The 18,387-nt window shown below is 35.7% G+C and overlaps 1 protein-coding gene across 1 annotated transcript; it reads left to right on the top strand.

Moving 5' to 3' along the window:
• The first annotated feature begins 3,350 nt into the window (after positions 1–3,350).
• On the top strand, positions 3,351–4,994 carry LOC106136613 (FMRFamide-related peptides-like). Its single transcript, XM_013337217.2, has 2 exons — positions 3,351–3,481; positions 4,577–4,994. The coding sequence occupies exons 1-2, from the start codon at positions 3,351–3,353 to the stop codon at positions 4,992–4,994; spliced, it is 549 nt and encodes a 182-aa protein (XP_013192671.2).
• The last annotated feature ends 13,393 nt before the right edge of the window (positions 4,995–18,387 follow it).

The following is an 18,387-nucleotide window of genomic DNA, read 5'->3' as shown; positions in this document are numbered from 1 at the left end:
GTGCAAGCCTTGTAGTTCCTGGCAAGTTTCAAGAGAGAATTTCCACGGGAACGGAAATAATGTTTTCGTTTTATGTAAGCGGACTCACGGGCGTAATCTAGTTACAATTAGAATAAGCAAAATAGGATACCTAGGTATCTCTAAATGACGTCATAAAGAAATTATCTACATCCGATTTCAAATCGGAAATGTAGAAGAAGGAGCTGAGCAAACTACACTGCATTTTCACCGACGAATTAAGAAATATAGATACTCGCATCAAATATAAACCGTGGAGTGTTAGGTGTTACTTAATAAAATTCTCGTGTCACAATGTTCGTTCGCGTACTCCTCCGAAACGAATAAACCGATTCTCATGAAATTTTATGAGCATATTAAGCAAGTCTGAGAATCGGGCAACATCTATTTTTCATACCCACAAAATGTTTATGTACAAAATTTAAATACTGAAATTGACATCCGATGAAAATGCTGCACAGTGTAGTTTGTTCCGCCGCTTCTTCTACACATGCGCTTTGGAAGCGGTAGTAATTATAATAAGATTTAAGTGATGTGACGTCAATAAGTGATACCTTGTATCCAATTTTGAAAATAAATCTATTCGTGTAGTTCCCGGCACCAATACAAAAAAGAATAGGACCACTCCATCCCTTTTCCATGGATGTCGTAAAAGGCGACTAAGGGATAGGCTTACAAACATGGGATTCTTTTTTAGGCGATAGGCTAGCAACATGTCACTGTTTGAATCTCATTTCTATCGTTAAGCCAAATAGCTGAACGTGGCCATACAGTCTTTTCAAGACTGTTGGCTCTGCCTACCCCGCAAGGGATATGGACGTGACCATATGTGTGTATGTATGTAATCTATTCTAATGCAAAACAACGTTTGCCGGGACAGCTAGTTATAAATAGAATTTGCTACCCATTCAAAATTGCTATTGCATCAAAGTGGGCTTCCAGGCGCCGTCTGGTCTGACGCGGTGGCCTTGCGTCGTGACTAGGTAGAGTTATAGCCATAACTTCTAACTTCTGTAGCTGGACAGAGATGCATACATACATACATACATATAATCACGACTTTAAGCCAAAATTTTTGTATTGGTGCCGTGTGGTTCCCGGCACCAATACAAAAAAGAATAGAACCACTCCATCTCTTTCCCATCGATGTCATAAAAGGCGACTAAGGGATAGGCTTACAAACTTGGATTCTTTTTAGGCGATGGGCTAGCAACCTCTCACTATTTGAATCTCAATTCTATCATTAAGCAAAATAGCTGAACGTAGCCATTTAGTCTTTTCAAAACTGTTGGCTCTGTCTACCCCGCAAGGGATATAGACGTGACCATATGTATGTACATATGTTATCAATCATTTTTGTATTATTACATACATATGGTCACGTCTATGTCCCTTGCGGGGTAGACAGAGCAAACATTCTTGAAAAGACTCTATGGCCACGTTCAGCTATTTGGCTTGATGATAGATATATAGATGTATTATTATATATAGATAGTTAAATGAGAATATATCGCAGTTACAAACCGTACCTATCCAAAATCTGGGCACCAAAATAATATAACTTACGTTTTCATACAAAAAGAAATACTTATCTGAAAAATCTTATTTCCTACATTTTGAATTCTAATGTCTTACTATTATTATTTGATTAAAAAGTAGTTAGCTTTTTTCTTCCAAGCAACATTTATAATCACGTCTGTATCCCTTGCGAGGTAGACAGAGCCAACAGCCTTCAAAAGACTGAAAGTCCACGTTCAGTTGTTTGGCTTAATGATAGAATTGAGATTCAAATAGTAATAGGTTGCTAGCCCATCGCCTAATAGAAGAATCACAAGTATATAAGGGACAGGCCCTTAGTCACCTTTCACAACTTCCATGGGAAAGAGATGGAGTGGTCCTATTCTTTTTTCTATTGGTGCCAGGAACCACACGGCAAGTTACATACATATATAATCACGTCTATATCCCTTGCGGGGTAGACAAAGCCAACAGTCTCGAAAATACTAATAGGCTACGTTCAGCTATTTGGCTTTAAGATAGAATTGAGATTCAAATAGTGATAAATTGCTAGCCCATCGCCTAAAAGAAGAATCCCAAGTTTATAAGGCTATCCCTTAGTCGCCTTTTACGACATACTTGGGTAAGAGTTGGAGTGGTCCTATTCTTTTTTCTATTGGTGGCGGTAACCACACGGCAAGTTTTATAATTAAATAAAGTATTATCTAATGCGTCTCACAGGTTTTGCATTAAATCTAGACACATTGTATTGAACAAAGGGATTGAAATATCGACGTAACGAAAGGTCTTCTCAGCGCTACGTTTTGTCAGGGGACCCATCTTTTAATCAACAAAGTAATCCGATTTAAATTCTACGCTGATATTGTACATTTTTTAAAATAGATGCCAATATCGTAAGAGATATTAGGAAGAGGGAGATTAAGTTAGGTAAAGGGCACCATTAGAAAAAAGAACAGGACCACTCCATCTTTTTCCCACGGATGTCGTAATAGGCGACTAAGGGATAGGCTTATAAACTTGGAATTCTTCTTTTAGGCGATGGGTTAGCAACGTGTCACTATTTGAATCTCAATTCTATCATTAAGCCAATTAGCTAAATGTGGCCTATCAGTCTTTTCAAGACTATTGGCTCTGTCTACCCCGCAAGGGATATAGACATGCCTATCCCTTAGTCGCCTTTTACAACATCCATTGGAACGAGATGGAGTGGTCCTATTCTTTTTTGTATTGGTGCCGGGAACCACACGGCAATTTTTAAAATCTTTATTATGCGCAATGCCATTCATACTCGTATAACATAAGGGGTTTTTGGGAGGAAGGTCTATAAATGATAACCGTACGAAGCCGGGACGGGTCGTTAGTTATGAAAATAAATCTTCTATTCCTAAACAAATCATGATTTTCACTAAAAAAAAAGATATCACAAGAATAAATAAAGATAATGTAGATACTATTATTCTGGAAACCGTAAAAAATTATGATTGAAATATCGTCGCCGATTTGAAAACAAACTGACTCGTCCCTTAACCGACTTGTCCAGTCTACAAATAAAATTACTATCTTTTTGTTCTCAAACCAACATACAAAACTAAGATCAGGATTTACGAAGAATAGAATAGAATAGAATAGATTTATTTTCAAAATTGGATACAAGGTATCACTTATTGACGTCACATAACTTAAATCTAACTACTACCGCTTCCAAAGCGCACGTTTAGAAGAAGCGGCGGAACAAACCACACTGCAGAATTCAATAAGAGCTGAAGACTATCCGTAACCTTCCCCTATCTTTTCAGAACCCCCACCTACTCACCATGTGTTGTTCCCGAAGCGTGGTTGTGCTGGCTGCGTTGTGGCTGGTAGTTGGAGCAGCTTCCACTCCAGTGAGGCGCTCCCCCGACCTGGAGGCAAGACGTAGAAGCGCCATTGACCGCAGTATGATAAGGTATTTTCTTCATCTACATACATACATAAATATGGTCACGTCTATATCCCTTGTGGGCTGATGGGCCACGCTCAGCTATTTGGCTTAATGATAGAATTGAGATTCAAGTAGTGATAGGTTGCTAGCCCATCGCCTAAAAAAGAATTTCAAGTTTGTAAGCCTATCCCTTAGTCGCTTTTTACGACATCCATGGGAAAGAGATGGAGTGGTCCTATTCTTTTTTGGATTGGTGCCGGGAACCACACGGCATTTTCTTCATCTACTTGGCGTAAATCTAATTTACGTCCAAAGAAACTTGGATTAATACATACATACATAAAATCACGCCTCTTTCCCGGAAGGGTATGCAGAGACTACCTCTTTCCACTTGCTACGAACTCTGCATACCTCCTTCGCTTCATCTACATTCATAACTCTCTTCATGCAAGCTCGGCGGTTTCGGGTACTTTTGACCTGAGCCTAGCCAAGCTATAACCCTTGTGGGGTACACAGAGCCAACAGTCTCGTAAAGACTGAAAGGCCTCGTTCAGATGTTTGTCTTTAGATGGAATTGTGATTGACTTAGTGATAGATTGCTAGTCCATCGCCTATAAGAAGAATCCCAAGTTTATTAGTCTTTCCCTTAGTCGCTTTACGACATCTATAGGAAAAATATGCAGTGGTCGTATTCTAGGCCAAGAACCACACGGTAGTTGGATTCAAAGAGCATAGTCATGATTTTATATCCGAGTCTAAGATACGACTATATCTGAGCTCTGCAAGATTTGCAGGGGAACTTAATACATATTGAACCATGGTAAAAGCTGCTAAAGATACATGTGCCTTTTACGACGAGTCTATAAGAAAGAGATGGAGAGGCTCTATTTAATGTGCTGGACGGGAGACGGTAGTCGCTTCGTGTAAAACCTGACTCACCCAATTCAGGATCCATGGTCAAAGGCATACCCCGGGCTCCTCTCCAGAGAGGTGAGGATGCGAACGGGACAAAAGCCAGGAGAAAGAAGAGGCTCGATTTTAAAGCGTCACAGTCTAACACTACTACGCTTCGCAGTACGGTCAAAGGGGTAAAAGTTATAAAAATCGTTTTATCCACAGGTTCGGAAGATCCTATCCACCAGAAGTGTCAGCGGCTGACATTCGAGAGGCTCTGCAGCTCCCGGTCCGTAGAGGAAACAGCTTTCTCCGTTTCGGAAGGTCACAACCGCCTTCCTTGACCACCGACGACTTAGTATCTCTCCTGAGAAGTTATGATGAAGAATACGATACCTCTAAAAGATCTCCAAGTTTCATCCGCCTGGGTCGCAACCCTAGCTTCGTCAGATTGGGCCGTTCTTCCAACGATGAGAAGGAACAAAGTGCTGAGCTGATAGTAAGTGGTTACCCTCACAGAAATAGCAGAGCGAGGGACCACTTCATCAGACTCGGCAGGGATAGTGAGGAAATGGATAAGAGTGAGTTTGAAGAAGACGAGAGAAGGAAAAGGTCCACTGAATGCGACGGGTGCGAGGCGTAATTTGTGATTTTTCATTAACGTATAGAGAAATTTTGTTTGACATCGGCGCGCATGACTATTGCGCATTTAAAAGATTCTGTATCATAAATATTTTTCTCAAAATGTTGGGAATTTATCTGATAAATTATAACGCATAATTCTATGTTCTATAAAATGTCAGTAATAAAGTGAAATAATTGTTATGTCAATATTTTTAGTTATAAATATATTATAATCTGCACTGAAACTATTTTAATAAAATATATGTCATTACGCAATATAAGTATGTAACTGTGTAACTAATCGAGTATCTTATGTCATTCTTTGTTTATTTATGAGGTAAAATTTTATGCCTAAGTAAAATAATAAGCGAATATACGAATAAAGAACATTTTTTATTAAGAAATGAGCTGTTTATAAATTCACAACTCCCTCTTAAATAATCTTATGGTATTTTTTATCGCCACTGCTGGTAAGACGAATGTTGTAAAATGTTTAATTTACCTAAAAGCCTCCTTTAAAAGAATACTGTAACATTTATGATCTGTCGTTTCAGATTGGCAAGTATAAAATAAATTACTACGAATATTTCGGTCGTAATAAAAATTATTCCAACTTTAAAATGTATTCAACTTAATAAAAAAAAAAATTAAATGTTGTTAGGCCAAATAGTTTTATGTCATTTATGCGCGCCGATTTCAGATTATTAAATGTAGTTATTCCCAAATTTCTATGGATGTTATATCGGCTACGATCTTCTAATGAGGCTAAGTACGTGGTGCATTGATGTATATGAATTTTAAATTAATACGTACGTAATGGTATATTGCATAGTTATTAGCATATAATAGAAAAATGTTTTTAAATTAGGATTAAATAATTACCGTCGAATTATCTATGAACAGAATTATAAGCAAAATGCGCTTAATAAAAGAAAAAGATGTTGAAAATTGTTGTAGTATATTTTCTAGTCATTTTAAGTTTAGCAACTTTACTTAAATTTAATTACATAAGTATAACATTGTTATTTCAGTAAAATTATGTATTTAGTTGTTCAATGTTGCATTTTATATAGGTATTCATCAGTTTATCAAAATACAGTATAAATAGTTATTTTTCATTGAAAAATCTGTTACTGTTATAAAAATATGTAAGCTATTATGTCATAGTGAAATCAAAACTGATTGTTTAATTGATCCATAATGAATCTAATTAGCAGTGAAAGAATCTGAAAAATTCAAGGCTGGGAAAAAGAAAAATGTTTCGGATACTTTCACAAAACACACATACATAGTTACTTACTTGACATAAATAAATCGATGTTAAACATAGTTATTATGTACGTTGTTGCAATAAATAAAATGCATTAATATGTAAATGTATGAATCTCAACTTTTCATTTCGAATGAATCTTTTGGAAAATAAAAATATTAATTAATTGTGTAAATGAGCTTAATTCATTACTAACGGACACGTCAATACTAATTCATTAGATAAACTTTTAATATTTTAGGCTAAAAAAAATTAGGTCAAAAAATTTACACTATTGAAGTTCCGAGACTTCTCAAGTGACCTTTTCAGAATATGGGAGGAAGACTACTCAAAAGCTAATTCAACCAGTTGCCTGAATATGCAGTTTTGCTTACGATATTTCCATCACAATTAGAACATCAGTTTTATATGATAAAACGCAATGATAGAGAGAAATATCCGAAACTCTATAATAGTTTTTGAAAAAAAAATATTTTTATAAAAAGACTGTGTAAAATTTTGCTACATACCAAATGCGCACTGGTAGAGTAATGCATCGCAATAAGCTTAACCTTTTGTGAATATACGAGTAATATTATATAGAATGAGACACATAAATAAATACTTAATTATCAACCAACGCAGATAACGTAAAGTTAACTAGAGAGAGAGAGGAGCAGGTAACAAAAATGTGGCTCTTCTTCTGAAATATGTAAGGAAGCACTAAAATTGGGAAAAAACTATATTTTTATCTTTAAGTGTAGTAAAGCTATAAAAAATCCATTAAAATATCCAAAATTACCAATGTCAATATTTTTTTATTTGCGTTATTCAGTCACGGTTGTTTTTATTTACATCTCATTAAAAGTATAAACAAATGAAAAATGCCTCACAAAAATGGATATGAATGTAAAGAAATATTTAGACAAGAAAATTTCTCAATTAGTGCCCAATTTATTCTGCAATAAATAGGTTGGTTCGATATTGCAAATCAGAGTTAATTATCTTTATTTTATCTTCAATGTTTCCTTTTGATTTAGAGTAAAGTGATAGTTCCCGTAGGAATTTCGGGAATATCTTTGGTAGATACCTATAAAAACCATTAAAACAATCTTAGAGAAAAATCTCATAAAATTCGTCGTAAGACACTTAGGGACTCGTATTAGACCAGTTATTTATTTATATATAACTTTGTTGAGCCTCAAAGCTACAACTTTTAAAATAATATAACACATACATACATACATAAAATCACACCTCTTTCCCGGAGGGGTAGGCAGAGACTACTTACCTCTTTCCACTTGCCACGATCTCTGCATACTTCAATGGTCAGAGTCGCTTCTAATGTGTTAAATAATATAAGGTTTAAACAATTTAATTTATTAATGAATTATTCACTTATCGATAAAATTTCAACCTTACAATATGCATAGTCTCTGAACAAATTGGCTTTGACTTACGGACGGATATGATAAAATTATGGACCCTTCTTTCTTTTATTGCCATTTGGCTACCGAAATCTTACAATCATTAAAATCTGAACAGTAAAATAATGTTTCTAGAATTCTTTATTATGAAATAAAAATATCGGATATCTATTATCTGATTTGAATTCTTGGAAAAGTCCCAATTTGTCCTTAACATTTTGACGCTTATCTCACTTGGCATACTATTTCTATGCATAAATAAGTGGTTAGTGAAAATGTATTCTATTTTCATAAAAATTCACCTCTTCCACGAGATATACCCAGGAGGCTGCCATTCCTCATCTTGTGCTAACCTGTATAAATGACAAAACACCTTCAGATGGCTTGCCTTAAGATTTTTACTCAGATAAATAACTTAATAAATCTTAAAATTAAATGTGACTTTTTATGCTCAAGCTGTGAGTAACGTGCTTGCCATATTATCTTATTGTTTATTGTTCCTAAGTAAATAAGAAATAAAATATGGTCTCGATATTTTTATTAAACTCAATCGAGTATTATTCGACAATATTTTTTATTTACTTAGGCATTACAAACAATTCCTATTGTTATTACGTTAGTCACCGCTTGAGTAAAAAAGTATCAAGCTAAAATAAGCGAGAAAAAGAAGGTCAATAGACAATTTCATCTGTGTCCCGTGAATGTCGTAAACGGTGACAGTCACCTATTGAATACTTCCATGATGATCTGCCAGCTGTAAGTTGTAAAAGTCAATTAAGGAAAAGCCTTATAAACTTGAAATTATTTCAAACTAACTCGTTCCCGAAAGGGTAGGCAGAGACTACATTCTTTCCACTAGCTATGATCTCTGAATCATCTATTTTCCTTCATCGACATTCATCAGTCGTTTCATGAAAGTTGAAATTAATGTAAGTTTTTAAAAAATCACACCGGGATTCGAACCCTGAACTCTCACTACACCACTGCTACCTTTAGGTATCATTATCCTTTATAAGTGCAGTGTCAAATGAAGTTACTGCTCAAAACGACCAATTAAACCCGGTAGGGCCATAAAACCAGCGTAACAGACTAAAGTAGCACGCTGTATCGTCTTCACAGCGTTTATTTATAGGGTGTTTTAAATGGTTTATCGTCATGTTGAAACATGCTACAGTATGGAGCCAGATCCACCTTAGACATGTTGATACCAATACCTACGTTATTATTTATTTTATTTAAAAAACTAACAGTGCTTATAACAAAATTAATACAAATTGCAAAGCTAAAACACAATTATTAGGTTTTAACATATTGGTGTAACTTTAGCTTCTTCTCCCTCCTGGCTTTAGTCCCGGTTGCATCATTACCACCCTGGAGAGGAGAATGGAGTTTGTCTTTGGTCATGGATATTGGGTAAGGTTTTTACACAGCAAGGATTTTTTCGTAGTATCTCGTAGCACAAGTTTCGAACTTACTTTTAGCCTAACTTAATCTGTGTTATTTGACCCGTACACTTATATTTTTTTTTTAAATATATATTTTAAATATATACGGGACAAATTACACAGATTGAGTTAGCCTCGAAGTAAGCTCGAGACTTGTGTTACGAGATACTAACTCAACGATACTATATTTTATAATAAATACTTATATAGATAAACATCCAAGACCCCAGGCCAATCAGAAAAAGTTATTTTCTCATCATGACCTGGCCATCATGACGGGACCTCCGGTGTCACAGACAAGCGTACTACCGCTGCGCCACAGAGGCCGTCAAATTATTAGAGGTCGCCCGCGCTTTGTCTGCATGGAAACCCGCGAGATTGATAGAATCCCGCGGGAACTCCGGGATAAAAAGTATCCCATATGTTATTCTAGGTCTTCAGCTATCTACAAACCAAATTTCATCGTAATCGGTTCAGTAGTATTTGCGTGAAAGAGTAACAAACATCCATACTGACATACTCACAAACTTTCGTATTTATAATACTAGAGGCCGCCCGCGACTTCTTCCGCATGGAAACCCTATCAATCCCGCGGGAACTCTGGGATAAAAAGTAGCCTATGTGTTATTCTGGGTCTTCAGCTACCTACATACCAAATTTCATGGTAATCGGTTCAGTAGTTTTTGCGTGAAAGAGTAACAAACATCCATACATCCATACATACAAACTTTCGCCTTTATAATAGTAGTAGGATTAGTAGGATTTCTACAAAGCGACTCTTACCTCCGCAATATTTGCAATGAAACCTAACTCGTATTGGATCGGTCATGGTTACCAGTTACCTGAATGTGCAAGTTTCCTCGCGATGTTTTCTCTCAACGTAAGAGCATTGGTTACTCAAACTAATGTACGTACATAACTTGGAAAATTGTGATTGACATGAACATGACTGAGGTGGGATTTGAACCTGTGCCTTTTATGCGCATTACGCATTTTAACCGGGCACCTTACTGATTCAACCATCGGCGCTCTCGATATTGTATCGATTTAGTATTTTTTACTAAAAAGTTACTTATTTGAAACTTCTATAAGGTTAAAGATCCCTCCGACAGAATGGACTTTCGATTAAAATAATATTATAACATACATACATATAGTCACGTCTAATATCCCTTGCGGAGTAGACAGAGCCAACCGAATCAAAAAGAATGAAAGGCCACGTTCAGCTGCATGATTTAATGGTGGAATTGAGATTCAATTAGTGACAAGTTGTTAGCCCATCGCCTACAAAAAGAATACTAAGTTTATTAGCCTATCCTTAAGTCGCCTTTTACTACATCTATGTTAAAAAGATGAACAGGTCCCATTCTATAGTACCGTAAAACTTATTATAAAATTAGATTATCAATAACATAGGCTTAGATTATAGGTTACATAACAAGACATATCGCGAACCTCCTTAAGAATTCGGGTCCTGAAAAAGTTCCAGAGCGAAGAGACATACAGATATACAATTCACCCCCCTGGCATTATGGGGTAGACAGAGACAATAGTCTCGGAAAGGCTCAAAGGACACGTTCAGATAGCGGTGATAATGATTAGTCTTATATCACCCCTTTTTGGAAGGAGAGTTTAATTTAAAGGTTGTATCCTTGATAACTCCCAATTAACGTTGAATTATGCAAAACGTAACGTTAGGTAATCCATCTCTTACATCATTACTCACATTTTGCATAATTTTAATCCCTACTTATTATGAAAGCGATTTGTTTTTATAGCTACGCCCAGTCGGTAAAAAACCTTGTAGCGGGAGCGATGATTCGGGCTCGACCGCCACCAAAGGGAAGATCTTCCGCCAGGCTAGGTGTTATGCCTGGGGAACCGCGCGACAGACGATGTTGTGTCGGAGGTTGTATATATGCTCCAATCCGTGAAATCTTTGCTTGCGCGATTTAGGTTTCTCGCTGTTTTTGACTTTTCGCGTCGCGTGATTTTATTTTTTATTTTTGTGACTTCTGGCTTATAGATTTCGCCACAACCTTTTATTACTGTTGTAATTATGTACCTTATATTTTAATTGAAATTAAAAAGTTCGCAGTTTTTTTATTTTTGACACGTTTAGGAAAAAGGGGGATGAGAGACAATCAAAAAAAATTATAGAATAATAAAAATCTTTAATGGACTAGCTTAACATTTTTTTCAGAGAGCGTGGGTCAAGCAAATCAAATCGATAAACATAAAATTTGAGAACTGATATTTTAGTAAGTGGGTCAAAAACAGACAGTGCCAATAAAGCCACGAAGCTTTCAGCATAATGTGTAATCCCATTGTACCTATCTCATCAGCAGATCAAAGCGGAACAAAGCAATCATTGTAGTACCCATCATTAATGATGGTAGGTTCGCCTGCCGATACTCGATGCATTTCAAGTGAAAGTTGTGATATGAAAACGAACAGTGGTCATCATAGAAAAATGTACCTTAGCTTTATAGATATACAATTGAATTTTTATTATTCAAGTGGAGATTTTCGCAGCATCTTAGAACGATCAAATTGAGTGGGTTTTAATAGAACATTTTTAAATAGAGAAAAATATTTTAAGTCACCTAAGACCTATATGAGCTCTGATGAGAAAAAAAAATTATAAAGATTATAAGAACGCAACACCTTTACCTACGATTAATATAGTAGGTACCTACTAGTTTAATAAAATAATAACATAATAACATATAAACACGTCTTTATTCCTTGCGGGGTCTACCCTAAGTTAGATAGCTGGCTCGGTCTACAAATTCAAATTCAAAATTTTATTCATTATTATAGGATACTTCATATCACTTAATAATTGTCAAAACGTATGGTTTAACAACATTGGTTGACGTCAAATAAATTACCTAAAACTAAGTTTACCGCTTCCAAGGCGTCAGTGCAGAAAAATCGGCAACAAACTGCACTGCAGCATTTTCTTCAACAACGTCAACTTCACAATTATTATTTATATATTAATATTCTACAAAGTCAATAGTCATCAAAAGACTGAAAGGCCACGTTCAGCTTTTTGGCTTAATGAGAGCTTTAGAGAGTTTTAGAGAGTTGCTAGCCCATTGCCTAAAAGAGGAATCCCAAGTATTTAAGCCTCTCCCTCACTCCATCTCTCTATCCATGTATGTCGAAAAGGGCGACTAAGGCATAGGCTAGCAACCTGTCACTATTTGAATTTAAATTCTATCATTAAGCCTATCAGCTGAAAGGGGCCTATCAGTTTTCCAAGACTGCTGGTTCTGTCTACCCCGCAAGGGATATAAACGTATAAGTCTCCCAATTCATCCTCAATTGAGTAACATTATGCAATCCAACCTGTGTTTTTTTGTTTGAATTAGAAAAAATATTTGTTTAAAAGATACAATGCAGATACATAAATCTTACAAAACAAAACTACTCGTAGTTTTAATTGAATAAAGTAGTTGTATGCCAAGAAAACATAATAGTAAATTGCAAAACATGCTGTAAACGTATCTTTTATTTTGAAAACAACTTTTTAAATTTCGATTCATTAGTTCCGACTGACTTCCAACTCTTTTGTTTAAAAAAAAAAATGGTTCCCGCTCTGAATGTTTGAGTCGGTCAAGGTTACATAGAGATCTTATATAAGAAGACCGTGGGGATGTCAAAATTTCGAGCGACAAATCGGGATGGTTCCAGAGTTCTTTCGTTGATATTTGAAATAAAAGTGCAAGTATGTGTGTAATTCAAATATATTGTTTTTCACGAAATAGATATAGCCAAAGAGCTCTAAAAATTCGTTTAAATTTGTAAGAAAAATAATTTTAAAATATTTTTCTTTCAAATGTTGCTAGGCTACAATCGTTTGTAGTTTTTCTGATGTCATTTGAAATAGTTAATATACATACATATAATCACGTCTATACCCCTTGCGGGTGAGACAGGGCCGACAGTTTTGAAAATACTTACCTATAGGCCACGTTCAGCTGTTTATCCTAATGATAGAATTGAGATTCAAATAGTGACAGGTTGCTAGCCCATCGCCTAAAAAAGAATCCCAAGTTTATAAGCCTATCCCTTAGTCGCGTTTTACGACATCCATGTGAACGAAATGGATTCCTTTTCTTTTTTTTAATAAGTGCTTGTTAATAGTTAATATAATATGGTATATAGGTTAGTTTTGTTATAGAATTTTATTGCTTACTTTGTTATTATGAGAGATGCAAACACAAGTCTTCCTTAGTTACAGGGTGTCTACTAACTATAAATTAGTTGAACCTACCCTGTAAAATGAAGGCGTGCGAGATTTATATCTGCTATCTTGTAACGGCTAGGACAGGGCCCATACGTAAGTTTATCGATATCGATATAATGAATAAAAAGGAATTGAATTTTAATTTTAGTTTTGATTGTAACACCTATTCTTTCTTTTTATGTATGTATATGTATTTGTATGTATTATATGTAGGTATATATTCTGTGTGCATTTGATTAAACATTTATATATCTTGCTATTAATCATTTATTTCTCTGCGCCAAAGCCAATCTCCTGTTTGGTTTCCTTCCACCTAAAGGTTGACTGGAAGAGATTGCATGAGCGATAAGGCCGCCTTTGTACCATCTTATCTGTTTTGTGATGTTTTACTCTTATGGTGCAATAAAGAGTTTTATCTATCTATTTTTTTAATGAAGAATGCACATTCAGTTTTTTCCACCAAAATTAATAGGTAAATGAGCAAAAATGAATCAACGGAAATAATACTTATAGGTAAGACATCATGGTCTATTATCTCATTTATTTCTTACTAGCATTTGCCCGCAGCTTTGCTCGCATGATTTAAGCGCCACCTACAAGAGAATACAGATTTTTCGCAATCCCACGGGATCTATAATTTAAACCAGTATAAAAGTACCCCATGTCCTTCTCCAGACTCCTAATTATATAGAGAGAGATAACAAACAAACCAACCAATAAATTTACTATCGAATATATAATATTAGCTATCAAAGAAAGGTCAGGTTATTCTGAAAGGACTGTACTTAATACTAGAACTCAATAAATGTTTGAAAAGGTAAATAATATAATTTAATTTAATCTTGACATCATCCTCGATTTATGATGTTTTATAATTTGACTGTTAAATTTAACTATTACTACTTTTACTAGTACTGACTCATGCATGGAAATTAATTTGTTAAATTTGTATATTTTTAAATTAATTTAATTTGCTGCGCCCCAACAGGGTTCATGTTTGATCTAATGTACTCTTTACATCATATGTACAATTTATGTAAACACATGAGATGCAATAAATGATTGAGTATTGAGTATTGAACCAAAACTGAATGAAATAAGAATTTAAAAAATAAAAGTTGTATTTTTTTTTATTCTCATATCGATTATCATTTTGGTACAACACTATCGTTTGTTACACATCGTCGCTTGTATGCTAGTGGTAAATACTTACACCAGAGCTGTTTAAACTACATAAATAACCGTGTGGTTCCCGGCACCAATAGAGAAGAATAGGACCACTCCATCTCGTTCCCATGGACGTCATAAAAGGCGACTAAGGGATAGGCTTATAAACTTGATATTCTGCTTTTAGGCGATGGGCCAGCAACCTGTCACTATTTGAATCTTAATTCTATCATAAAGCCAAACGGCTGAACGTGGCCTATCAGCCTTATCAAGACTGTTGTCTAAATAATTAATCAATTTTAATACTAACCGATGCTCTTACGGCGATGTAAAACATCGTGAGACCATACCTGCACATTCAGGCACCTGGATGTGTAACCATGATCGATCTTATACGGGTTAGGTTTACCTGCAAAGGTTGCGGAGATCAGTTGGGAGTCGCTTCGTGTAAAAACCTGACTCCCCCAGACCCCAGACTCCTCCAGAATCCATGATCATACCCCGGGCTAACTCTCTAGAGTGGTGAGGAAAATGAATATGGTCTTAATAATTGTAATACAGATCTTCTGCGTAATTTGTGGAGGTCAGTTTCCCGGTCCAAAGACGTACCTACCCCGGGCTTCCACTCCAGGGAACTGAGAATGTAATGAGAATTAACGCCAAAAGAAAAGATATATTTACATACATACATACATATATCACGCTTTATCCCTTACGGTGTAGACAGAGCTTGCAGACTTGAAAAGTGAAGAAGCCGCGTTCAGCTGTCGTCCTAATGATGGAATTGAGTTCAAATAGTGACACGTTTCCAGCCCATCGCCAACAAGGAAAACACTAAATTTGTTACCTTACCCTTAGTCGCCTTTTACGAGATCCGTGTAAAAGATATGAAGTGCCGGGAACCACACGGCACCATATATTTATGAATTTCATTAATCTTATGTCAGTGGAAAGAAGAATATTCGACAGACAAATTGTAGGTTCATGATTTATTTTTGGACAAAAACATCTCAATCTACGGAACTAAACTGACAAGCAAGGGCATCATGGCCCAGGCTCAGATAAATTGGTTCAACATTAAAAATCGTTTTGCTGGTCAGACCATCATTACACAAAGCAAACTATTTGTCATGCCCAATATCACAGAGCAAGGTATAGAGAACAAGCGTTATGAAATTATGTATAGGAAATACCGACCTAGTGATGGCGCATCGTTTGATCTCGTCGCCACATCCTACAGTACTGGAGATAGTAGAGCCGAGGTAGATATAGCTCTGTACAACTTGAAAAAAAAACATGTAACTGTAAACATACAACTGTACACATATGTATATTGCAGAGAGTACTTACAAACTAAAGAGACATAGTGACTTCCTCACTAGGCAAGCCTGTATCGAGGAAGCCTAATTAACAGAAAAGATTATAACTAAGATTAAATTTCCATTCGTAGACATTGGTATCGAATTATTACAAAAAGAAAAAAACATCAAATCACAATAGACATCTTACATTAAATGTTATATAAAATGAAGTATATTTAAAAAAGAATGGGTTCGAAAACTTCGCAGTTAGCTATGCTCTGTACGTTAATTCCACTTTGTTCAGCCTGATCTACTATCATGATCTTCGTCTTATCTCGGTTGATGAAAAGTCCTAATTTGAGGCTGATAGTTTCGAGACGAGTCAGAAGATTTTTCATGTCTTCTCTAGACTGTGCGAGAAAGGTTGTATCATCAGCGTATCTAAGGTTATTTATCACGCGTCTCCCGACTGATATACCTTTGTCCCATTCCTCCAAGACAATGCGCATGATGTATGTATGATCTCACAATATACTTTGCCTCTTATAAGGTTGCCAAAATTGCCAATATTATACAAGTAAAAAAGGCTTATAAACTTGGGATTCTTCTTCTGAACGATGAGTTAGCAACCTGTCACTATTTGAATCTCAATTCTATCATTAAGCCTATCAGCTGACCGTATCAGTCTTTCGAGAATACTGGCTCTGGCATCTTCGCAAGGGATGACGTGATTATATAAATGTATGAAAAAAACAAAACAAAACTCCTAAAGCGTAAAGTAATAATAATCAGTCTCGTAATTTCTGAGTTTATTCTTAAAAAAATTAAAATTACAAAAAAATACTTTTATATCTTTTTTCCTTATAAAATTTCAGTATTATTTTGTTTCTTAGATTGACAATCAATATTAATTACATTGTACTTTAAGTTTTATTTCCATACTATGATTGTTTTGCAACATCTGTCAATAATTGATAGCCTAATGGTGCATGCTACCTATTTGCCAAAAACGGTTTTATAGGAAAGAACGTTTAAGTCAGCCCACACTACTCTTCAAAAAAACGCTTAGTGAATTTATAAAATCTAAACTAATAAAGCAGAAGAGTTTTTTGTTTGTTTGTTTGAACGCGCTTATCTCAGGAACTACTTGTTCGAATTGAAAAATTATTTTTGTGTTGAATAGATCATTTATCGAAAAAGGCTTAAGACTATATAACATCACGCTGCAACTATTATAAAGCTGAAGAGTTTGTTTGTTTGAACGCGCTAATCACAGGAACTACTGGTTCGAATTGAAAAATTATTTTTGTGTTGAATAGACCATTTATCAAGGAAGGCTTTAGGCTATATAACATCACGCTGCAACTACTAAGAGCAAAAATAATGCAAAATGTGAAAAAAAACGGGGTAAACTATTCCACGCGGACGAAGTCGCGGGCGCAGCTAGTAATTAATAAAATGATACGTGAGAATTGTGAGTAGCCCTTCAGTCTTTTCGAAACCGTTTGCTCTGTCTACCTAGTGACGGATAGAGGTGATAGGTCTTCTTCCTCTTAGCTTTAGTCTCGGTTGCATTCTCACCACTCTGGAGCGGAGTCCGGGGTATGTCTTTGACCATGAATCCTGTAGTGGGTGAGTCAGGTTTCTGGCGTGATAGGTATACGTGTAAGTTTTTATTTATTTAAGTATTTCAATTAATTACAAGTTATGCCAATGGTCTGAAAACTGAGGACGACGACCGGACAAAGTGAAAAGATAAATGTAGGAAAGCAGACCCCAGGCCCCTAAGCACTGTGGTGGGATGAGAGAGCATATATACATATGGTCACGTCTATATCCCTTGTGGGGTAGACAGAGCCGACAGTCTTGAATAAGCCACGCTCAGCTGTTTGGCTTAATGATACAATTGAGATTCAAATAGTGACAGGTTGCTATCCTATCGCCAAAAAAAGAATCCCAAGTTTGTAAGCCTATCCCTTAGTCGCCTTTTACGACATCCATGGGAAAGAGATGGAGAGGTCCTATTCTTTTTTTGTACTGGTGCCTGGAACCACACGGCACGGATGAGAGAGAAAGAAACAAAACATGTGAACATTAACATCACATCTAAACATCTTTGCATACGTAATAAAATACATACAATTCTCGGTTGGTTGTTAGAAAAAGCAAAAAGGTATGTCAATCGAGAATTGTATGTATTTCATTCTGTATGTATCACTACATAGTATAAAACAAAGTCGCTATTTTAGTCTGTTTGTCTGTATGCTTAAATCTTTAAAATTACGCAACGGATTTTGATGCGGTTTTTTGTAACAGGTAGAGTGATTAAAGAGGAAGGTTTTTATGTATAATAACATTTATAATTTTGCACCCGTGCGAAGCCGGGGCGGGTCGCTAGTAATGTATATTGTTGGCAAGACTTTGTCTTATCCCCACTAATTATATTTGATTTGATTGCTTTAAGTTTACAAGGTAATTTGTAACTAACGTGTGTAATCAATTTTCGCGATATAATTTAAGTGTGAACTTAGCTACTTGATCGCGGCTTTAGTCCCGTGGAAAATG

Source organism: Amyelois transitella, chromosome 21 (genome assembly GCF_032362555.1).
Source record: "Amyelois transitella isolate CPQ chromosome 21, ilAmyTran1.1, whole genome shotgun sequence".
Classification (NCBI taxonomy): Eukaryota; Metazoa; Arthropoda; class Insecta; order Lepidoptera; family Pyralidae; genus Amyelois; species Amyelois transitella.
The sequence above is the reverse complement of the archived record's forward strand: the minus strand, read 5'-3'. Positions and strand labels throughout refer to the sequence as shown.

What these genes read in the sequence shown, in the direction of transcription:
- LOC106136613 (XM_013337217.2), top strand. Translation starts at nt 3,351, where the DNA reads ATGTGTTGTTCCCGAAGCGTGGTTGTGCTGGCTGCGTTGTGGCTGGTA. An exon ending in ATTGACCGCAGTATGATAAG is followed by an intron (nt 3,482 to 4,576) that starts GTATTTTCTTCA and finishes TTTTATCCACAG; the next exon opens with GTTCGGAAGATCCTATCCAC.